Raw genomic sequence first — 24376 nt, 5'->3', positions numbered from 1 at the left:
AACATAAAGTACAAGAAAAACTAGAAATTCACCCCTCAGAAAATATTTAGATTACTTTATTTTGTTCAATTGCACTTGTGAAAGCGGCAAATCAATGTGTATTATGTGTCAACTATGTAAGCATCGTATTGTTGGAATAGGAAATAGTAAAGAGCTTGGTCTAATAATTGTCAACTGTCAGGGGACGTTAAAAGAATATGTGAACTCATTTATATCAAAAACAAAACACACGGTTTTCCCAAGCTGATTATAATAATCATGCCCAAGGATAGGTAAATTAAAAAGGTTTTCATAAAAAAAAATCATTCACAGGAATGGTTTTGATTTATGGTTGGACTCGTGTATTTGCACTTTTTGTCTTAGGAATTTTTCGAGATTTGATTTCTCATGCAAAATCTGAAAATTTTGCTAATATTTTGAACTTTCCTTCAAAATTTTTATACTTTCTTCAGTTACTCCATAGCTTATGAATTCTAAGTTTATATTTTGAGAAAAAAATAAGAATTATATATTATATACCTCAGATCGCAAAGTTCTAAAATTTCTGAGCTTGGTACTGTACAGGTAGATTAGCCTGGATACAAAATGTCTGATACAGTCTGCGTGTGAACCCTTGTTGACAATTTTTGGAAACCCAGGCAGACACATAATTATCCATAAACTCCCTTTAATTAGCTCTAAAAACTTTCAAAACTACTATAAACCATTCCAAAACATTGACCACTTGTATGCATGCTCCATGATAACTGCCATTTTGTTTTGAAGTGTTGTCATTTTCATTTTCTTTTGAGGAAGGGAAATTGGGAAAGGGAAAATTTTCCATAAATAAGGATATATAGAAAATTAACAAAGTGCGCGTAAAATTTCTGGTCAGTGATTCACCAAAAGCCAACAAATCAGGCCGAATCTGCCAATCAAAACACTACTTTTTGCTGGTGGCCACACTCACTTTTGGAACAAAAATTTTAAAATTTAAAACTATTTTCTTTGGCACGTGAAAATAAGCTATTTTGTTTTGAGTCTGAAAATAGACTCACAGCTCTGTTCTATCAAGTATACTTTGGATTTGAATATGAAGAAGGGTTCTCCTGTCTAGTATTGCAGGGAAAAAATCTCCTTGCAGGTGAACAAGCGTTAAATAATCAACAAAGACATAAAAAAGTAGACTGCGAACAAAGTTTAATGCTTAGATTCTTAGGCTATAAAATTCAGTTTGCTTCAATGATATTCATCTGGCCAGCTAAAGGATTTCCATATCGTAATCAAAAGATCACTGATGTGATTCCTGTTGTTGAATGTTTTCAGAATCCAACTAGAAATGTCCTTAGAATTCGCTGTCATTTTATTAATGATGTGAGTTGGTAGGTCTGCAATATCATACTAGTTGTTTTTGGCAATTGCAACGATGATGGTCTATCGAATAATTAATTATGTACTGCTACAGAAAATTTTATGAGAAATTTTTACCGATTACTACTGCCATGAACCTAGTGGATTGATGAAGCTTCTAAAGCTATCTTTCCTTTCTTGAATGACCTTTAATAAATCTTTGGGAAAATTTTATTTTCCATTTCTCTAGATGCCCCTATTGCCTTATTCATTATTTCATTCTTAACTTTTTTTGTAGAAAGCACAATAAAAAAAAAGTTTTTTTAAACCAACAATAAATAAAAAACATCTATCAACAATGGATTTGAGTAAAACACCAGATGCAGAGAAAGTGAGACTTTCAAGAATATACTTCCGTGGTGGTTTTGCATTTTTACCGTTTTTATGGTTTATCAATACAATTTGGTTTTTCAAAGTGGCTTTTTTTAATGAGCAATTTGAAGGACAAAATGAGATCAAGAAGAACGTTATACGGTCTGGAATAGGTGCACTAGTATGGATAATTGGCATTGCTGTCTGGGTTGTGATTTATCGTACCAACAGAGCTTCATGGGGAGCAACTGGAGATGCTATATCTTTTTTAATACCTCTTGGAGAGCCTTAAATAATAATTAAATGAATGTTCTATGTTATTTTGTACATAGTCGATAATTTCTATATTATTCGATTTGTAAATTTAAGATTAGAAGCCTTTATTTTGTAAGTTTTAACAAAGTTCAATAGTCTCAATACTTCGTTAAAGATAGGTGTATTTTGATTATCATACTGCTCACATATTAAATGGTCTAGAGGGTACCTTAACCCTAACAATTTTAATGTTATTTTTGTGCACAAAACCTGACCAAAAATTTAAGAGGTGTAAAAAAGGCATATTTTCACACACTTGACTGTGTCAAATTTAAATGGTGCGTCAATTATTGATCATCATAACGTGGGAATATCATAATAGTGTTCCCTTTAAAGAAACATGTCTTTTTTGCCCTCTTTACCTAAATTCATCAAAACCTATCCTAGAAATTACAAGATACACAAAAATAAAATATTATATTCCCCAAAAATTGCCCAAAAATTTAAGGCACAAAAATTAAGTTTTGTAAATAAAAGGCATGGGAAAGTTAAGGTATTAAGGTATGTTAGATTTTCCAATTATTTTGGAAAATGAGTCTGTTGTATTTCATTAGCTTTTGTTTATATTTTGTTTTTATAATTCTATTTTGATGCAATCTACACAAATCTACCGAAATAGAAATAATATAATTTATCGTAAATTTAAGATGTATCAAAGTATCCAAAGATTATGTTCATTATTAAGAGCCAGTGACTGATCATTTTATGCAGTTAGCCTGATTGAAGTTTTTCATGCAGTTAGCCTGATTGAAGTTTTTCATGCTCAGCTATTCTATTGACTAAAGCATCTTTAAAAATTTTCTGAAATTTTTAGCTCCTTTAAAAACTATATCCAAAAATAAAATTTGGATGAAAAATATTGTTCAAGAAGTTTCGTCAAGAAATTCTACTTTACTTTTGTTTTTTTCCGTTGGTTCTGCCAAAAAAATCTGATCAGAAGGGCTCCCATGAGACATTTTTCCAATCCGATACATAGTTTTTCTTATTGTTTGGGGCGCTTTATGCCTTATCTACAAAATTCTCCAGATGCTAAAGTCCTTACACATTTTAGCCCGTTTTTAATAATGTTTGATTCATTTTTCTTATCCATTCTGTATTGTAATCATTCTTGATGAAAAGTTTTTGTATAATATCTGAAGTTTTTTTATTTTGTTTTCTCTCGTACCCTTTCATTTATTTTTGTTTTTTCAGAATGAGCAATAATAATAGAGAATTGTACAAAGAGTTTGACAACCAGTGGTTTATTTCAAACAGTAAAATTTATCATGTCTCTTGCCCAAAAGAAAGTGATGATTTTATTGGTGATGAAGAGGCATTTTTTGCATCACTTGAAATCGAAAAGACAGATTTAAATGCAGTTAAATCACTATTGAATTCTGTTGATATAGCATCATGGCATCGCCATACTTCCAACATGCACAAATTTTCAAGCGTACCGTACAAGCTACGAACACAACTCAAAGTGGAGCTACCAACCCAAGCATGGGCCAAATTCTACTCCATTCTTGGAACATTTGAGATCATTCCAAAAGAATGTATGGAGAATCGTTATCTAAAATCGTTTCATCTTTGCGAAGCTCCTGGAGCTTTTATTGCATCACTGAACCATTTTATCCAAAACAGATTTGGATATAATTTCAAGTTAGACTGGTGTAGTACAACTTTGAATCCATATTATGAAGGGAACGACCTCGGTCACATGATACCAGATGACCGCTTCATGATAAATACACTTGATCGCTGGGATTTTTGTCCAGACTTAACTGGAAATATCAAGAATCCAAACAATTTCAAATATTTTGTTGATAAAATGGGCCAACAGAAAATAAATTTGATTACTGCAGATGGAAGTATTGATTGTTCTAACGACCCTGGTGAACAAGAAATGAGTGTGGCGTCATTGTTTCTGTGGGAAATTATCACTGCACTGAGTATTCTTGCAGAAAATGGATCCTTCGTCCTTAAAATGTTCACCTGTTTTCAGAAATACACTATTGTTTTCATGTATTTACTGGCAAGCGTGTTTGAAGAAGTTACATTTTTCAAACCTGGTCCTAGTAAACCTGGAAACTCAGAAGTTTACATTATCGCAACCAAATTTCAACCTGAGGTCTGCCATCATATGAAACTATATGAAGACCTGAAGGAAGCTGCTTTTAGTAACTCTACACCACAAGCCATAGGTGAATTAGTTGATTTTTCTCAACTATCAAAACCATTTTTAGACTCAATCAGAGAGTACATTGAAGAATCATGCTCTTTGCAGAAAGAAACAATCCAAAACAATCGAATGACGTTTGAGAAAGTGAATCATACTGATCAACAACGACTAAACAAATTGAAAGGATATTTTTCCAGGAGATTTATTGAAGACTTTAGTATTGAACCTACCGAGCATTATATTTCACCCATGTTTGCTATGTTGTCATCTCAAGGCCAGTATAAGAATCAAAAACAAAGTATGAATTTCAGGGAAGGGTCTTTGAACCAGAGAATGAAAACAAAAAACAACAATACAATTGGTGATCATTCAGAAACTGACCACAACAAAAATATCACAAAACATTCAACCTCAAAGCAATTTAACGCTTTCCAATGGGATTCGGCAGATATGACAGAACACCATCTCATGCCAGATTTATTTCAATTTAAAGATTTAGATAATGTTACACCAACCATTGGTCAAACTTTACCAGGTATCTATTCATCAAGTGTATGTGCCCCTGGGCCAATGGAAATTTATCGTAAGCTACAAGACCTTGAACATACAAATCTTGAACAAAAACTTTTAAATTTTTTTGAGACATTCCATGAGAAGTTCAATGTAACAAATAATGTTACACTCGTTTCCAATAATGAGTCTTTTGTAGAACCTGTAATGACAGCTTGTCATGATTCACAGCTGGTAAGCAAGAAATTTTCAACCTCAGACAGACTTGACAATATCCACACACCTTGCATTATTGATTTGGGATCCCTTGGCACTGATAAAAAGACAAAGAAAGAGATAATTGATTATTTGATGCAAAATATTGATGCAATTCAAAGATGTTCTTTAGTAGCATTTCATTTTGATGGTTTATTACTATCAAATTTCTGGCTTGGATTTTTTTACTTGATGGGGAGATTATTTGATAGTATAACTTACTATTGTGACTCGAATCCTAAAGGAGACCTATTTATGGTATTCGAACATACTCCAGAGTCATCCAATAAGGACACTGCAAACGTTGATCAATTTGTAAGATATCTGAAGAGAGTCGAGTCTTTGCTGAGCAGTTTGGAAGACAACAAAGATGTCTTGCATGTTATGGATATTAAGATACTGATGGAAAGTCATTACAGAAATTACATTAAACAGTCAAATGAAGCTTTCATCAAAAACTTTAATCATGTATCGAAGAATTAGATATTTTTCTGAATTCATATTATTTTGGATACCTTGGTTGAGGAGCAATAAATGAAATAATTTGCGTAGTTTCTTGTGAGGTTTATTCTTTTTATCATTTTTCTTTTGTAAATGGTGCGACATGGTAAGCAATAAACATGATAACAAATGATTATTCGTTTGTACTTTCTGGTTTCCCATACCAGAAGTCAACTATTTATGGTCTCACAATATGTAATAGTTATCGGACAGTTGCGAGTACAATATGAGAAATATTTTATGAGTTCCAAGATTTTCTCGTACAATATTTTCCGAACCTTTAGGCGAGGAAAATATACGGAAAATCCGGAACGAGTGAAATATTTCCATTTTGTACGAGCAAATGTCTGATAACTGGTTTATCGGTGACCCAAAAAATACACTTTTTGTGTTGGAAGAAAGCGCAAGGCTTTTGTAGCAAAGTGACGTTAGATTGCTGCTACCGCTACAATGCAACAACACCTTTTCGTCAATTTGTATTTTGTACATGTAAAATATAAGATATATTGTACTCTTTTTAACCAATCAGATTGCAGATATTTTTTAGACTGCCGATAAGAGGTTTTTCGACCCTACTTTACTGTATAGTCAAAACTGTTTTAACCGTCATAATTTTTTGAGGTTTATTCTTATTTATTTTAGACAAAAATAAAGCTAACAAATAGAAAGCAAATTAAAAATAAAACAACAATAATTAAACATACACATGATGTCGGACCAGACCAATCAACAAATCATCAATGAAAAAACAACCATCCCATCAACACAAAGCTCTGGTCAAACTCCAGTCTTCGCTACACCGTCGCCTTCAGCCCTCCCTGTGACTGTCTCCCTCAATACAAGTTCATGTTCGATGTTGACAAGTCCTGTTCATGTCACACCCCTAACATCACCAAAAGTCGAATTTTTGAAACATTCAGAGGGCCATTTATCAGTAGCAAGCTTAAACAAAACAGGTATCTCAGAGAATTTTGGTTTGAGATATTTTACCTGTACACGTTTTTTTTTATAAGAACATCCAAAAATTTTGAAGCCTTTGGATATTCTTAATTTTTTGAATTTTGAGATTAAAAATGCTCTTAGAATGTTCTTAATTTCCCTATTTTGTGGGTATTTTTTTGTGCAATTTTCTAAGAAATTGGGTGTTTTAGAGCCCATGAAGCCTTAAAATGTCCTTAACTTGTTCTTAACATTTTGGCCATCGAAGCCTTCTGTTCTTATATAGTTTGTTCTTATAAAAAACGTGTAGATTCCTCTCTGGTTATTAAAGAAACCTGAGAGCCCCTAAAAGTTGGTTCTTGCTCGGTTCTTATGGAGTTGTTGCGCAGAACCATTAAATAAATCTACAGGCAAAATATCTCACAATCTGACACCTATAGGCGCTAGTTTTTGGATATTCTTGGTATAATCATGATTGTGATTTGATCTATCTAAGTTTAAAGAAATTTTTGGTCTGTATCATCTGTTTTAATTACCATAAATGGAAAATTTTCATGTACACGCCTGTTAGTGTGGTCGTGTTACAAAAATACAGGCTGTTTGTAGGAAAAAAATATGATCTAGCTGAAACTTTCTCCAGACCTTCTCTATAGGATGCTTATATCTCAGGAAAAATTCCCCTAAAATCCCACTGGTGGAACACCCCTTTTTTGGGACATTTCTATTTTCCCTAGGCAAAACCCTAAGGGCGAAATTTTTTGAAAATTTCAAACTTTCCAGACAATATCATGTATACCATTCGAAAGCTCTCGAAAATCTATAGAAGACTTTTAAACGGTTATAGCTGATTTCCTTACCTAACTCGAGATATTTCATGCGCAAGTTCCACTTTTCGCCACATTTTGGTCTAAATTGACTATAAATAGCATCTTCTGCGTGAATTATCTTGAGTTAGGTAATGAAATCGGCTATACCCGTTTAAAAGTCTTCTATATAGTTTTTCAAGAGCTTTCGAATGGTATACTTGATAATGTCTGAAAATGAGTTTGAAATTTTCAAAAAATTTCGCCCTTAGGGTTTTGCCTGGGGAAAAAAGAAATGTCCCAAAAAAGGGATGTTCCACCAGTGGGATTTTAGGGGAATTTTTCCTGAGGCATAACCATCCTATAGAGAAGGTCTGGAGAAAGTTTCAGCTAGATCTTATTGTTTTCTCGTAAATTATGCTAAACGACCCCACTATGTGTTTTGTTAAATGATTTCTGGCAAAGTTATAAAAAATTGTTCAAGGTCAAAATTTATTGCTTATTTTTCAAAAAAAATCGCTCAAACGTATTTAAACGATAGCAATTATCTCGGTGTAATTATTGAGCAAAATTGTTGACTGACCACAAATTCTTCTTCTGATCCTCTTATGTTTCAAAACATCGAGCCAAGAAATCTTTCTTATGTAATCTGTATTTCAGTTAATGATTTTGAAGCAATGATATATAGCCCGAAGAGCATCATTACTTAGTGGACTCTTGGCTAGGGAGTCACGCATAGCATCAGCCAAGTTTCAGCCCCCAGGCAACTATTTGATTTTTTCAAGGCAGCCCCCGGTCCCATTAGTGAAAAAGAGGCATAAAAAAGTATGGTTTAGCCCCCAGCCTACCCTTAAAAAATCTCAGCTCCCTCTAATCTCCTATATTAGCCCCCCCCCAAAAAAAAAAAAAATGTGGGGTGTAACCCATTGAGTTTGAAGCCCCAAAAGGCTAGAGAGGAATCTTCAACCTTTCTCAAGCAAAAAGAAGTGAAGCCTTAAGTTTGCTCTGCATTAAGAAATTGTGTTTGAAAACTACACGGGTCACAAGTTTAGGATGGGAAATAAGTGGCCTCATTTCCCATCTTTGAGTTTTGGATCTAGCCTCCTCGGGGCTTTAAAATCAATGGTGTGCCCTCACCCCCCCCCCCAAAAAAAAAAAGAAAAAACTACAGGGGGGCTAGAGATGGTGTCCGAAAAGACAGAAATATTTCAAGGATATTTTTAGACTTTTCAGACTCTAAAACATTTTCAAAATGCTGAAATAAGAACATTTTAAGAACATTTTTCTGATGCTTAAGACCCATAAAGTCAAGAACGAGCGAAGATTTTTTACGCTTTAAGTCTGCAGTCTTAGTCAGTCCGACAAATCCTTTCACTGATGATTTTCACATTCCAGGTGGTAATGCATCATCAACGAGTAGTACCCCAGCAGTGACACCGTTATCACAACAACGCCGAAGCTCGTCAAGGTCCATCAAAAGACCAAAGTTTGATGACGAACTGGTGGAAACGAGTGGTTTAAAACGAAGTTCGTCTAGAAAAAATTCCGAATCAAGCCCCTCAGATACCAGGTCTAGAAAGGTACAATATACTTGATGTTGTATTTGACATCTCATTTTTGATATGATGCGTATTTTCTACTGTCCATTAAAAGGAAAGCAAAGTTTTGATGGAATCACTCTCTCGCCTAACTGCCGTCACATAAGTATTTATTTTTTCTTTTCATTTTCGATTAAGTGGTCTCAAGGAACTCAGAAGAAAACATAGCATTATTTTTTTAATAATGGTTAAAATATGCCTCTTAACCAATCACTAGTACAACTTCGTTGTGTGTGAAACCTTTTTTGAACCCCTTCAAAGATTTTAGATGTTACAGTACAATATATTATTATGGAATAGAGTTCTGAGATGTATCAAATTATCTCTAAAACCTAATTGATATTTGACATAAATGAAGCAAAACACCTGCAAAAAATGAGTTTTCATTTAAAATCTATGATTTGTTTCGTTTTTAGTCTGTTTCAAAACAAACTAGCTCTCTTCAACCGAAAAAAAAGCTGAAGAAAATCAAGGTATGTCTTCTTCCTCCTTCGTTTTTGCGGTGGTGTGTTATGGCTATCAAAAGTTACATCATATTGTCGCTTATTACTTTGCCTGGATAAAGTTTAAAATTTACTATTCTTCTCAGAGTTGAGTACAGTTTATTAATATTAGAAGTATAGGGAAGAAATTCCATGCTTCGCGGTCAAATAAACGGTTACTGAATCTTAAGAATTCTTGTTTCTTTTGTGTATTGGATCAACAAAAGCTCATTAGGCGGTATACATCACCCTCTGCGGGCCTTTCCCCTCAAAAATCAATTCACATGTATAATAATTTTTATACCAAATGTCGATTTTTTGCCATTTCAAAGCGTAAGATATGACAGATAATAGTCTATAGGTTGTTTTTCATCTATAGGCAAAAAAAGTTCTTAATTAATGACCGTTTGCTCATTGACCCCCTAACTCTTAATGATTGACGATTAAATAATGACAAAAGCATTTTGTTTATTCCGTGTTTTTAATCAAGAAAGAATGCGGCAAGCATCGATATAGTTATTCAACTTTGAGATGTTGCTTAACTTAAAGGTTTGAAAAAGTCACGTGGAAAATAAAAGTGAAGTGATTATTATATTTCACGAAAAAGTACCCCAATTAACAAACATTTTATTACATTAAAGTAAACGGTTTTTGTTGCTTTTGAAATTGTGCAACATGATACAGACAGTGTAATTTCTTGATACTGCTCAGATCAGGACCTACCCGAGGCGCCGGGGTCATGAAGGGGGTACTATGGGGTTTGGAGCCCAATTTTCGTGACTTTCTAAAAAAACTGGAACAGTCGATTATAGCCCGTAAATTCGTTTCTTTTTTTTTCTCGAGATTTTATTGGGCGGCACATACCTGTACCCTCCATTTGCCAATGTAACCACCCCCTGTGTACAGCGGGATAATGTCCCTTTTCTGGTAAATGATTTGAAATACTTGAAAGGAGTATGATTGCTATTTTCGAGCAAACCATTAGGGCTCTTTTAGCCTATTTTAAAGTAAGAGTTTTAAGATTCTCGTTGGACCTGACTATGGTGAGCTGGTTGGCCTCGCTCCAAGTTCTCAAGTCCCGTGACTAACTCAATTAATTCGTACAAATTACCGCATTGTTTTTTTAAGAATTGCTTCAATGGTCACGATTATAGGCTTTTCAGCGAGCTATTGATATAATGTTTTGTAAACTGTACGCCTACAATTACCAACCGTGTTATGCAATTTACTCCTGCACGCGATCTGTAACTATCCCTGCAATCTGATTGGCTAACAATGATGTAACAGTACTGTTTCGGTATTTTTCTACTATTTTCTGAAATCAATAAAAATGACGTTTAATTCTATTTAATCAATACGCTCTTTGAGATAATTACTTAAACACAGACTTCTCATACCAAACTGCATCTAATTGATGCTTTCAGCACATATATTTTCGATTCATTTTAACAAAATACCCCCTGGAGATATCATTTAAATTGCTTTTATTTTCTACCCTATCGAGGGGGTATGTTATATAATTTGGAGCTATTGGAAAAGGTATTTAGCTAAGAGGAAGATTATACACGAAAACGCACAAGGGGAAAAAGCATTTGGTATATAGACAGTGTCTAGTGCGGTTCATTCCATTTACGAAAATTCAAATCTATTACACATTCTTTCATTCTGTCACCATCTTTCTGATTCGATAACAGTATTTGTGGTATATCTTTTTTGTCGGAAAAATATAAAATTGGGACACTCGCAAGCTGTAACAAAAAACAAACTGCAAATTTTTCTCGTCAAGAATTCGATATAGTTATCGTATGAAACGTTTCTGCATACAACATTTTCCGAGATTTTGAATATTTTTGAATATGGCGCCTCAAGCTAGCGACAGCGCGGTGGATTTGCCACCTAAAGGCTCCGCTGACAGCAATGGTGTGACGGTTGTGGACAGCCATAAACAGAAAGACTCAAAAGGATGTTGTAAAACCTTCACTGACACGATTAATGCAAGCTTGGAAAACTTCTTTGGAGCGTGAGTATATATGTTTTCATGTTTTTGCAAAGGAAAATTTCAATATTTAAAATCTTCTCCAGCCCTTATTTTAGCCGTTTGAAAACTGTTACCGATGTGTTTTTTATCGCTCTTCATCTATACTCGCAGACTCTTGTTTCGTCCTTCCCACGACTTATCAGTGCGACTCGGGTAAGCGAGCAGAGACGAGCATGTGACCTTTTAAAAATTTCTAAAATCATAAAAAAAAACGATGAGTTTGTAAAAAATGGTTTTAACCAGCTGAGCTTTTGATAGGTCCTTTCGCCAAAAAAATTGACATCAATACGTCAATATTACAATCATGGTCAGAATATGTTGACATTTTTGGGTGTTTTAGCTTTTTGCTGAATTAAAAATTCGGGCGAGAATGACAAACATTTTCAGTTGCTACTTTATCTGATTGAATATTTCGACTTAGGAGGGGTACAATGGCTTCCAGGCTCTATTGTTAGCCTAGTGAGACCATTCCCAAGTTTTTGGATCCTCAGATCTTAAGCCCCTCCTAAGTCGTAAGTCTCATTTTAAAACTCAAACTCTACTTTCTAAGGCACTTAAAAACTACTTGCGGTTATTAAAATATTCTACCGATGGTTGTAGCAAATTTAAATCCGGCTGAACTTCGTGTAACTTTTTGTAAAGAGTCTATTTTATTGTCGTTTTCTTTTGTTCTGCTTTTGTTATTACATTTATTTGTAATCTTTTTTTAGTATTGGCCGTATAGTAGCCAACAATCCATGGCCAGTCATCTTGATCGCATTGACAATCTCAGGTTTATGTATGGTTGGAATAATCGAGCTACAAACTGAAAATCGTGGTGAAAAAAATTGGGTATCTCAAACATCAGATCCTGTCAAACACAAAGAATGGGTGGACGATGTCTTCCCAATACCATCCAGAACCTCTAAACTTCTCTTGGAGAAGAAGGATGGATCGGATCTGTTGACAAGAGATGGACTTCTCAAACTTTATGAAGAAGACCAGAAAGTGAGAGGGATGTTGTTCAATGAAACTGGATACCAATGGCATGATATTTGCTACTCGTAAGTAAACGTTTTCTTAAGTCAGATGGTTTGGGTTGTTTTTGTCAGGGATATTTTATGTTGTTCAGAGAAAAAAGTCCAATAAGTCCAAGAGTCCCATAAGGACGAAATGCATATGCTGCTCTGTCACCCAAATCTCCTTAAAAAGATAGTTGGACACAATTTACAATTTGAAATCTCTAAAATTTTGTTCTAATACGATTTTCTTACGTTGAAATTCTATTGTTTTCTTGATTTTGGGTAAGAATTAGACGAAAAGATATTGCTTAGGACCATTGATGACATCTACAAGCAAAACATCTCAAACTATCTGATTATCACTTAAACGTACTTTTTTAATGAATACCCAACAACTGTTAAAAATAACTACTGAAGTAGAATCTGTGTATTTCCAGCAACTATTTGTTCGTTTTGAAACTAATCTAGATTTTTCACTGGTGTAATTTCCAAATTCGTTCATCAGGTTGGAGTCTAGTAGAGTAGAGTAAGACATTTTTCAATTAAGTTTGACATTCACATATTTTTGGCTAACCCATAATTAGTTTGGCGGAAAAGTCCCCTGTTAGTGATAAACTATCATAAATTAGCAATAGGGTTGTCGGCAATCTAGATTTTTCACTGTTTTTAAAAATTTAAATTCTTGTTTACAGAGCTTCAGCAAGTGCAGACTGTATTCCCGCATCGATCCTAGAAGTCTGGAGCTACAATCGCACTATTATTGAAAATTTAACAGATAAAGAAATAAAATCCACTATCAATAAAGGGGGATTGTTGAGCCCTATGACTGGCCGTTTAGTGACGGTAGAACGACTCATTGGAGGTCCAGTTGTAAGGGACAATGGAACCATTGTGAAAGCTTCCGTATTGAAAGTCGATTACAGATTGCAGAAGCAAGATATCTTTGACAAAGGAAAGGGACGCGACGTAAGCACTTTTAGACGACTGGTTTTCAATTCCAGTGCCTTACGGCACTTACCTTACGGCCACAATGGAATTACGGTTCTTTTTGACGGATTCCTTTTAAATACTACGGAATTTCAACAATTTTTAGAACCTTACATCTTAGAACGGAAATAAACATCTTCATTAAGGCGGTACAGGAGTGTCCAGAATAGTCCCAAAACAGGTTAGAGTACCAGGGAAAAACTTTGACCCTTTTGTGATGAAATCTCCCTTCATTTCTCAGGTCGACAAATACGCTGATAAATGGGAAGAAGAACTAGAAAAAACATTCGAGGGTGGTCAACCAGATTATGAAGTTTACACTTTCTCACAATGGTCACAAGCGAAGGCTTCGGAAGATGCTTCTAATGGAGATTTACAGTTCTTTGTGATAGGCTACATCATGGTCATAGTCTACCTATCCATCATGTTGGGGTCTTTCTCACGAATTGGACACAAGGTTCTGTTGGCACTGGCTGGAATCGGTGTCATTGGTATCTCTATCGGTATTTCGTACGGTCTGGGGTCCGCTTTCCAACTGAAATACACTGCAGTACATAACGTGTTACCGTTTCTTCTACTTGGTATCGGTGTTGACGATTTGTTTGTCATTGTTCAAAGTTGGGATAATATTGGAGGTCCGAAACGCGATCATCGCTCGGTTGAGGAAAAGATTTCGTTGGCTATGCGACACGCCGGCGTTTCCGTTTTGGTGACGTCTGTTACTGATGTGTGTGCTTTCTTGATCGGAGCCGCAACCGTAAGTGAAATGAAATGAAATCAATTTCAGATTACAGCGAGATTTAAAGCCTTTTTCTCACTAATTACACCGGCATACTTTAGTGCTACCAAGTCATTTTTTTCTGTGTGAACGAGATATTTAAAGAGAAATTCCGATCTGTTTCTACACTTTTTCAATTTTGAAATCAGTATTTTACTATAGTGTGTTCCAAAAAAGCGATAAAATTTTTTACATAAAGTGAAATCCTCGCTTTATTTCAGATTTAATGACTTGTATAAAACATACCATTTCATTCTCCACAACCTTTTAATCATCTTGGGAATTGAATAACGGTTGATAAAACAGAGAAATTGTTATGTTATTTAAACCGACTTTAAATAATGAGTATTCAGCATTTTACTAAATCTAATCTTTTTGGGACACACTATAATTATAACGACTTCTCAATCTGGAACCTTATATTTCAATCTGATAAAAATAATGCATTTGACAGTACTAAATTGATTCTTGTCTACTTCTTCTTAAAATCGTATGTTTTCGCCCTGGTTGTGTTACATGCAACCATTGAGCACTCATGGTGAATTTATTTATTCATACATACTTGAATTTCAAAATCAAAAGAAATTCATCCCTTTCTTCTTTGTGATTTTATTCTTTCAAAGACTGGTTTTTAATTTTTTTCTCTTCAGATCTTACCAGCTTTACGGTCGTTCAGTGTATGGTGTGCTATTGGCATCTTAGCTATCTTCTTATTGACTATCACTCTCTTCACCGCTTTGTTGACTTTGGATGCCAAACGACAAGAGAAAGAACGAGACGCTTGTTGCTGCTGTTTGAAACTTTCTTCAAGTTACGAGCCACCGAAATGCTCAGAAACCAAATATCTAAAAGGTTTTTTGAAGAATTATTACGCGCGTGCTCTTTTATCAACTCCTGGTAAAATTGTCGTTATGGTGGCCGTAGCTGGTTTATTGGCAGCTGGACTTTATGGATTAGTTGGACTTGAACAGGACTTCGATTACGCCTGGTTCTGGCCGTCTGATTCAAGACCAAGAGTGTTCATCGAGAAAGACAGAATTGTAAGTATAAGATTTGTTATATATTTCTTTGGTCGCCATTGCGTAAACTTTGTATTAGGTTTTTAACCCTTTTTTTGTTTGTTTTCTTGAACAGAATTTATGCAATTTCCTTTGTGAAATACCAAGGTAACCTTGGAAATTACCCACGGCTACCTTGAACAAAGCAAATCATTATAAATCAATTATTCTTAACTTCACTATGTAAGACGAATAAACATTGCAACAAAAGAGCACATTCGAGTAAAATCTGATTCAAAAATCTGAATGAATCATGGCGTTCTAAATCTATTTAGAACGCTATGGAATGAATCTAAAAAAGACTAAATTATCCTCATTCTCCCCTTTTTTATGTAGGCATTCCCTGGGAACGGCGTCCCTGGAAACATATACATTGGTCGCATCAACTACTGGAGAGACGGACATGAGCATTTGGGCAAAGTGAAAGAAGCTTTAGAGAGTGATAAATACGTTTCTGAAGGCACTGTCAATAGTTGGTTTCATCAATACCATGACTGGCTACGTTTGAACCATCCAGCTGATCTTGAAGCTGGATGCACCGAAACCTGTAAAGTGAAGAACGAAGAACGGTTTTATAAGTTGTTGGATGAGTTCTTGAATGGCGATGGCAAACTCTATAAATCGTTGATTGATATTCCAAGCAGTGATGGTCGTATTAGAGTAAGTAAACTTTCATTTCACCAGTCTTGTTGATCAAATTTTAAAGCGTCTGTTGAGATCTTGAGAAATCTTAAAGAAACCTTTGTACAATTTGTGGCAATTATGATAATTTTACGGAGGGATGAGAATTTTAGAAAGCATTTTACGAAGTATCCTCCGTTACTGAACTGAGAATTAGTTCGAATTATAGAAATATATACGAGAGTCTATAGTGGTTTTTTATGAATTGCGTCATAAGTACAATAACACTTGGCTCGTTTTCGAAACATCGTTTTTAACAATTGATTCCCATCTCTACACATTACCAATTTAAAGCATGATATTCAAATATCGATACTGTGCATGACACGAGAAAATAATTGTATTCTCTATTAATTTTCAGGCCTCGAAAATTCAATACACGCATCGTCAATTGGTTGGTTCAGACCAGCAAGTCAACGCAATGGACTCAATCACGGGAACAATTAAACCTGGGTTTATCCCTGATGGTGGAGAAGAAATCCTCCCTTTCGCGTTCACTCAAAACTATATCAACTGGTCCACTAATAAAGTCATCAGTCAAGAACTGGTTCGAAACATTGCTTTAGCTGGAGTTTGCGTTCTCTTGGTGACTTTGTTTTTGCTTTCAAATGTTATTGCATCTGTATTGGTTGTAGCTTGTGTTGCATTCTCCTTGATCGAGATTGCAGCTTTCATGGGATTCTGGGGTTTGACAATCGATACTGTGACCACAATCATCCTTGTCATCGCCATTGGATTGACGGTCGATTATTCAGTCCACATTGCACATGGTTTCATGGCATCCAGAGCTGGTGGTCGTAACGAACGAATGACTGAAGCATTATATGAAGTCGGTCCTGCTGTCTTTCATGGTGGATTTTCAACTTTCTTAGCTTTTCTGTTACTTTCCGCTTCAACGTCGTACGTTTTCTTGACTTTTTTCAAAGTATTTTTCCTTGTGGTGATTTTTGGTATGTTTCATGGGATGGTCTTTTTACCGGTCATCCTAAGCTTGGTTGGACCGGCACCTTACGCTGACCACGCCGCGGAGAATTGCGCTGCGTCGCCACCCGTAGAGACGCCAAAACAAAATGGCGGACATTCTACTGCAGAGAAGGATCATGAAATGAGGGTGGTTATCGATGGTAATGAGAATACTGGTTATGTTAAAGAATAAAACAAATTATTTTATTAAAAGACACACACTGTAAAATTTGATGCCGTTCAAAGAGAAGAGGTGACAAATTCGAGCATAGCAGGTTGAAAAGTTCTCAAGAAGTTCTTTTCCTTCCCTTTTAATGAGACGGTTTTTGCCATTTGAACCGATACGCAATGTTGCAGCTTTTCCTCTGTGTATGGAAAGTTTATATGTTAACAGTTTCATTTCCTTTAATAATATACATTTGCGAGATTTCATACTTTTTCCAGTTTGCCAGTTTACTAAAAACGCTTCACATTGCCCTGAAGATTTACATTAATGGTTTATACTTTGTAAATAAATATGCATTTATTTTGATTGTTTTAGTTGTAAAATAAATCTCCTATAAACAAAATATTGATCAACCAAGCTGATTTTGAATGTCGGTGCCATATTTCACGTCACGTCCCAGAGCTTCGCCCAAAAACTAACCTTTTTTCTCCAAAATTTCATGTTCTTTCCCATGGTAGCTACGAGAGTTCTGGAAATCTCTTAGTTCCGGAGATATAGGCCGGTGAAACTAAGTCCCGGGCGGGACGTCACGGACTGAAAGGGTTAAGAAGGTCTGAGGAAAAGCTCTTTGGCCGAACTCTTATTTTAAGTCGGCTTATTTTAATAAAGGGGTACCCTTACCTTTCCTCCTCCTATTTAATCATCCTTTGGAACGAAAGACGGACAAAGCGTACCTGAAGAAAACTCATTTTTGCGAGAACTAATTTTTGCTTTTTTAGAACCCGCGAATTACCTTAAGGGAACTAATTTTGGCGGGCAGCAAAAATCCTAAAAGAAATTAATTTTGGTGGGAACTTATTTTGGCGAATGGCGAAATTTTTAAATTTTGGCGGGAACTAATTTTGGCGAATGACAGCGTAAATTTGTTCTATTTTGCCTTATTTTGAACAACTTTGATGAATTTCAGGGTTCATTTAAGCAAAAAAAAACAAAAAAAATTAATTTTGGCGGGAACTAATTTTGGCGAGTGAGCAAAATATTTAATTTTGGCGGGAACTAATTTTGGCGAATTTCGTCTAAATTCGCCAAATCCGCCATTAAGGTACAAATGTGGCCATTTTTCATCAGAAAATTTGAAAACTCCTAGGAAATAGAAAGAAATGTATTCAAAATAGAGCGAAACGGCGAAAATTAGTTTCCTTAAGGTAAATATTAATGATATAAATAGTACAGTGGAGGCTCTTTAACTCGAACCTCTATAACTCGAATGTCCTCTTAACTCGGACAAGTTCTATAGTCCCTTCAGTTAGCAATTCCTTATAAATCTTACCCCATAACTCGAAATTTCCTAAACTCGAACAAATGTGTGTTTCCCGCGAGTGTCCGAGATATGAAGACTTTACTTTAGTAAATAATTCAGCTTCGCTTCTATAGGGCGATAATCTAAACCGGAATGAATTTCAGATATGAGTACGCAGGTTATGTCTGCTGTTTTGCGAGAGGAGTCTGTGGAAACCCGCCAGATGCTGCAATTTTATTTGAGGATTTACTGCCCATTAATACTATCAATAATACCGGGCTAATTGTTTCTGGTCAAAGCGATTCAACACTTATTATAAAGTCTTCGTGTGAGAGTCTAGTCCATCTCCAACTAGCTAGGCTACTCGCTTTAACTCGATTAAGCTAAAATCTGAGTCTGTCTGTTGTCTGTCCGCCCGTTCATATACAAGACTTCAACGAAGCCTGGGAACTTAAGATATGTCCTTTTGTGATTGTCTTCCTGCTTTTATTTATTTTTCGAAAGACTCTGATTTCGGGGGCCTAATTTTCTCATAAACTATAAATTTGAATAATTTGAAACATATTACATTTCTGCGGTTTGCAAGTTCAACTTTATCATCCACATTCTACTTTTCAACCAATCGAAAAAATGATAATCAACCATCCAACTGCTTCGTAATTCATTTTTCTATCTAACCACGGTTTTCTTTCACAGGCCAAACCAGTACCGGTAGATTTTGGACGCTGGCGTCCGACAGACGACTTGGCTCTAATCGTTGCTGTGTCTCAGGTAATTTTCATACTGTTCAATAAGCCATCAGATAATAGACCCTTCTCTTAAATCAAACGATTGTACCTTTTTTATAAGAACTATTTATTGTAGTCTTGCTGTTTCAATGTTTGCTTACCCAATACATATTTCTTATACTGAACGACGCTAGCTTAGTCGATATGTAACCAGGGAGATCTGCAGCTTTTCGGTTGGCAATTCTTGATATGCGTGAGTCAATTTTCTAACGGAAACACGCGAAAAAAGCCGGAATTTGACCACTGTCTGTTGCTAATAATCGAAACACGGTGGTCAAAATCTTTAAAAATGCGACTCTTTTTGGGTGCTCCCGTTAGAAAATACGACATCATTTCGACTTACACATATCAAGAATTCCAACGTTTTCTCTAATCATTTTATTTAGACATGTGATTTACAATCAGTGTTTCTGGGCATTCGTTTCTCGTGTCATTTCACCCTGAAAGAAGTACAAGATCGATGGTTTGCATTGCTTTACGATCCGTTGGTTTCAAAGTAAGACTCGTCTCTTTGTAGAACCGGCATTGAGAAGGATTCAGTCACATTTTGGTCATCACCCGGCTTGATTTAAACCAGGGAAAAGTTTGGCCAGGAACTGAAACAAAAGAATTTTGTCACATCATGCTAATTATACATATTTTATAAAGCGACAACAAAAGAAACCTATTAACTTGAAGCAAACTCCTCTATGTATGGGCAAGAGACCTGGTGTACGAAGAGCCGTCTTTATATTGTTTTTAAGAAGTTATCTATTAACGTTCATCTGCCTTAATGCCACCAGTCTGCTTGTTAATTTTCTTTGAAAGTTTAAATATATTACCTTTACAGACTAGCTCAACAATCCATAAAGGCTCTACCAGCAGAAGTAGTGGAAAAAGTTACCGTCAAAAGTGCATTGTGGTCCAAAGATGAGGACCAATTATTAGCTGATATATCACAGGTTAGCAACAAACATTTTTTTAGATGCTGGATAGCCTGAACCACATACAGTTACTTAACGATTCATCCCGTCTTTATCGTTGGGGATTTAGCCCCCTTAACTAGTTGACTCCTACAGCAATTTAGCCCATCCCCCTGGTCTCAGGTACCAGTGGCCGCTTGACCTTTTAGTCAGACCTGAAGGGGGGTTCCAGCCATGATTAGATGTTGAATTTCTAAAGCGTCTCCGAACATCATCATCTTTAAGCTTGTTCGGTTCTCCTGTCGTTTTTTCATCAAAAGTATCTATCAATTTTTCAATTGAACCCCTTCTTTGGCCAAAAATGTCCCAGGAGGAACTAATCCTTTATTTATTTTTCTATATATAGATTTTCTTTAGTTTTGTTTTCTATCTCGAATACTGGCATAATTTTCTATGTACCGGGCTCACGATGTTCTTGATTTGCTTTTTCTCTAGGAAGACAATTACGACTTGAACGATTTCCAAACACTGTTAGACGAGAATCCAACCACTTTTCATCGATCGCGAACGGCCGCTATACTAGAAGATCACTGGAAGCTTCTTCGACATTATCATCTACTCTCATCGCAGCTAGGTATTCCTTCTTGACAATCAAAACAAGTGATGAGCTTTGTATAATTGCCTGTTGTGAGCGAAGAAGCAGAGCTTTTTTTTAAGACTGCTCAAAAAACCGTGTTTATATTTTCTAATTTCCAGCTAAAAACATCAATTCGACAGTATGCACGCTTCAAGACATGGAAAATAGATTGGTGGATGATCAAATCAAGTAAGATAAGCAACAAAACATTCCCTACAAAACATTCATGGGTGGGATCGAATCGAATAATATGATGTGCCTCAAATTCAAAATTGAAATTGCTTGAAATATGAAATCTCTTTGTAGCACGCTCATTTCGGAGATTAAGGTTTAAAAAAATTGGGTAATTGCACTAAATTTGTTGTCACTAAATCCACTTTTTAAAGTGCTTTACTTCCATTTTTCTCGGTAGTGAAAGAAATCAGTTGCTCTGTTCCATTATCAAGTTGACCCTCTCGATTTTCAAGACGCAAGGAATTTTCTTCAAATTTGAGAAAAATTCGAATTGCGGAGAGTATTTTATACGACTTTCCAGCTGAGGGAACCAATATTTTACAGAAAGATTTGAATGACAGAGAGTTAATTATTATTACTATCAAAGTCGTTAACGATAACCTAGTCACCCAACTCTTTTCATCTTCGCCTGCATTTTACAGCCGTTCCGAGGATGACGAGTTGAATCAGGAGCTCTCTTTCACCGACCGCGCTCACAAACGTGAAATACGTCGATTGGAGCAAGAGATACCTCAATGGGAAGTCATGCTCGAAAAATCTGGATACATCGAAGGTTTGATTTTTGCTTGTTCTTTTTTTATTTACTTCGAAGGTCTGTTACATTTGCCGAAGTAAAGTCGAGATTAAAATTTGCACACCAAATAAGTGATTGAATTTTGAGAATGGAAAAATATATTTTTTTATACTTTGCAAACACGGAAATCTATCTGAAACGGCAGAATTTTGAGCATTGCTTGTACCTTTCTTATGAAGCTTTTGTTGCTCACTAAAGAGAGATTGCACTCTTATCTAACTTCTTTTCCGAGCCCTATCTACACGGGCACACATCATACAGGCCGACCACGAGTTACTGTGTACCCTCCCTTGGGGATACCTATTCGCTTATTATTTTTTTTTAGCAGACTATTACAACTCATTTGTACATATGTTAAATTTGTCGTTTCTTTCTTTCTCAGATTTAGAGGTATCGACTTTCCCTGAGGATACACTAGCAGTTCTCAAGGGAAGAATCCTCAAATTTCACATTGTCAAAGAAACTGTAAGATTTCTTTCAATGATAATTAATAGTAGTATATTGGCCAGAATATCGTCCCCAGTGGATAAATATACTCCAATTTTTCTAGAACTTATTTTGCCTTTAAAATGGTCAAAAATGACGCACTGTTAAGCTCTACAAGAAAAAAAGTGCGTGGCCCATGGTTTCTTTCATTGTTTCATGTGACAAAAAGTGAGGGAAATACCCAAAAGACACGGTGATTTTGTCCCTGGGACAAAAGCGAGATTTCACTTTTATTGGTAGAAAATAAAATGGGGTTGAGACACGAGAAAGCATTACAGGTTGGTGGGATGGAGCATGTTGCATTGCACCAACGCGAAAAAAAACGTGTCCCCAAGCCTTACTCATTTAAATCTTTGAATTTTATGTCTCTATTGGTATTTATCTCCTTCGTCTAATCCTCAGTGCCTTGAAAGTTTTCATTTGGCGATTAATATATGGGTATCACGAAAGTTTTCTTCTAAAAATGACCTAACCTCTAATGCATTTTCCGCCGGTTTGAATATCTTGCGGATGATACTGAGCAAGTCCAATCTCGAACCCAGCCCCTTTGTTCGCTTATTTTATTCTGATAGAGCTCACGATTGTATCACACGTCCATCAGTAAAATCAAAAGGTAGTGCAAGTAGCTCTAGGTACCAGATTGGAACAAATTAATAGTCCTATCGTTTTTGATATGAATCCCTGCTCTTGAATCTTAGACATACATCGGTCGGCGTAATTTGGATTTCGATATCGATGTCGATTTATCGGTAGAAGGACCCGCATTGAAGATCTCACGAAGACAGGTTTGCTTGTTTGTTTATTTTGAAAGCTGTTTTTATTTTTCTATTCGAAAAATTCTATATTCAGAGGTTAAACTCGGCATAAAAACAGAAGATTGTCATTTCTTGGCATAAAAAGCATAAAAGTTTCCAAATTTTGACATAAAATCAATACTAAAATTGAAAATTTTCGAGTGTGGCCCGTGTGCATATTCCTAGGTTCTACCTTTATCACCCGAGTCAATGTGTTATTTAAATTGTAGTTGACCATGATTGCTTTGAAAATTAATCTAGCATCGAGACTTCTTAAAGTTTAACCTAGAGTCTGTCTACTATTATACTGCGTTCTGTTTTGCTTCAGCCAATCAGCACGCTTATGGGGAATAGGTAGGTTTGTTTTCATTAAGATCGTAGACAAATGTAATGCTATTTTCTCTTTATGTCAAATTCATATATCTTTGTAGGGCGTATTGAAACTGGTGAATGGGAGATTTCATTTGGAGAATTGTGGGAGACGTCCGTTTTACATCAACGGTCAGCCGTTAGCAAGTGGAGCAAGCACGACGCTCATGAACAATTCTGTCATAGAGGTCAGTGCTTTTGTCTTGGCTTTCCACAGTTCGCTCATCCGTTCTTTTTTCCTTCCAGTGTGCATGAATTATTGAGCAAAGTTTTTCTAAGAGACCACAGATTTCGTTTGAAAACTTTTCGAATAAGAGAGTGTCGGATAGGTTACCATTATAACCGAGGGTAGGGGGTGCACTCGATTTATTAATGACCGTTTGTGCGGCCCAAAATTAGGATTTTTAATGTCCTGACAATGGAGAGAAATTTTAACCAAATTTGAGTAACCTTTGGCGAAAATTGAAACCCTTACGGTGAAATTTCTTGAACTTCTTTTCCATTTTATGGCAAATAATGGTCAGAACTTTTTTTCACTTTTTATACCCTTACAGTACACTGCACTTTCTCTCATTTTGACCCTTACCACCCTTACAGAGTACTTTGGGAATCACCCTTGAGTGTCTCCCCGGGGCCATTATAGTATGAAAAAACTTCGATTGGATAAACCAGAGCGATACTCAATGCTATACTATTTTTCTTATTCAGATTTATTGCACGAAGTTGCTGTTCAACGTAAATCAGAAAGCTGTTCAAAAAAGAAACGAAAACAATCAAAGTGAAGGAAGAAGCAGAACAAATCTCAATAGTAACTTGACATGAACATGAACGCCGTATTCATAATTGCCGTGAAAATGAATGGTTTATTCTTGATTGGAATTTTTCTTTCTGGTGGTTACTCTAGAATCACAACACATTGAAAGATGTGTGGATAATTTTTATTTGCTATAAAAACTGAATAAAAACCCTTTGGGTTTGTTAGTGACTGGCTTAGTCCGGTAGAATTAGGTTTTTTTCCTTAAAGTGTGTGGCTGAAATTTGACAAAAAGGTTCCTTATTGCTCCAAGACTCAACAACGAACCCACAGCCGAATCGAAAATTCTTGAGGCACTTTATGATGACGTCAATTTCCAGTATACCCGTGCAGAAAAGGAACCTATGTGCCAATTTTGAGGCACATGTGATTCATTTCAAGAATAGGGCCTTTATTGAGCTAACTCTGCTAGTCTAGTTGGGAACTTTTTGTAAATAGACAATTTGAACGAATTATTGTAGACGATTGTTTTGCAACGAGGTATTTTATTACACTCTTGTAACAACAACACGAAATAAAATGAAATACGGTGAATCGTGCA

The 24376-nt window shown here is 35.7% G+C and overlaps 3 protein-coding genes across 3 annotated transcripts; all 3 read left to right on the top strand.

Annotated features, from left to right (window-relative positions):
- Positions 1 to 3173: 3173 nt before the first annotated feature.
- Positions 3174 to 5576, top strand: LOC136824049 (cap-specific mRNA (nucleoside-2'-O-)-methyltransferase 2-like). The gene has a single exon (XM_067080203.1). The coding sequence runs from the start codon at positions 3209 to 3211 to the stop codon at positions 5423 to 5425; it is 2217 nt and encodes a 738-aa protein (XP_066936304.1). The 5' UTR covers positions 3174 to 3208; the 3' UTR covers positions 5426 to 5576.
- Positions 5577 to 6085: 509 nt separating this feature from the next.
- Positions 6086 to 24376, top strand: LOC136824050 (microspherule protein 1-like). The gene is made up of 13 exons (XM_067080204.1): positions 6086 to 6399; positions 8581 to 8765; positions 9200 to 9256; positions 18934 to 19008; positions 19412 to 19521; positions 19855 to 19966; positions 20423 to 20561; positions 20684 to 20753; positions 21221 to 21351; positions 21755 to 21837; positions 22557 to 22643; positions 23084 to 23209; positions 23730 to 24376. The coding sequence occupies exons 1-13, from the start codon at positions 6150 to 6152 to the stop codon at positions 23841 to 23843; spliced, it is 1539 nt and encodes a 512-aa protein (XP_066936305.1). The 5' UTR covers positions 6086 to 6149; the 3' UTR covers positions 23844 to 24376.
- Positions 10795 to 17359, top strand: LOC136824048 (patched domain-containing protein 3-like). Its single transcript, XM_067080202.1, has 7 exons — positions 10795 to 11285; positions 12014 to 12346; positions 12997 to 13270; positions 13533 to 14048; positions 14720 to 15109; positions 15464 to 15787; positions 16170 to 17359. Exons 1-7 carry the CDS (start codon positions 11122 to 11124, stop codon positions 16962 to 16964), a joined length of 2796 nt encoding a protein of 931 aa, XP_066936303.1. The 5' UTR covers positions 10795 to 11121; the 3' UTR covers positions 16965 to 17359.

Source organism: Clytia hemisphaerica, unplaced genomic scaffold (assembly GCF_902728285.1).
Source record: "Clytia hemisphaerica strain Z4C2 unplaced genomic scaffold, Clytia hemisphaerica genome assembly, whole genome shotgun sequence".
Taxonomy (NCBI): Eukaryota; Metazoa; Cnidaria; class Hydrozoa; order Leptothecata; family Clytiidae; genus Clytia; species Clytia hemisphaerica.
The sequence above is the reverse complement of the archived record's forward strand: the minus strand, read 5'-3'. Positions and strand labels throughout refer to the sequence as shown.

Bases quoted from the DNA above. Each gene is read 5' to 3' on its own strand.
- LOC136824050 (XM_067080204.1), top strand. From the start codon at position 6,150: ATGATGTCGGACCAGACCAATCAACAAATCATCAATGAAAAAACAACC. The intron at 9,257-18,933 runs GTATGTCTTCTT...TTTCTTTCACAG, and splicing joins AAAAGCTGAAGAAAATCAAG to GCCAAACCAGTACCGGTAGA. The intron at 19,522-19,854 runs GTAAGACTCGTC...TTACCTTTACAG, and splicing joins TACGATCCGTTGGTTTCAAA to ACTAGCTCAACAATCCATAA.
- LOC136824049 (XM_067080203.1), top strand. From the start codon at position 3,209: ATGAGCAATAATAATAGAGAATTGTACAAAGAGTTTGACAACCAGTGG.
- LOC136824048 (XM_067080202.1), top strand. From the start codon at position 11,122: ATGGCGCCTCAAGCTAGCGACAGCGCGGTGGATTTGCCACCTAAAGGC. The intron at 11,286-12,013 runs GTGAGTATATAT...ATCTTTTTTTAG, and splicing joins TTGGAAAACTTCTTTGGAGC to TATTGGCCGTATAGTAGCCA. The intron at 14,049-14,719 runs GTAAGTGAAATG...TTTTCTCTTCAG, and splicing joins TCTTGATCGGAGCCGCAACC to ATCTTACCAGCTTTACGGTC.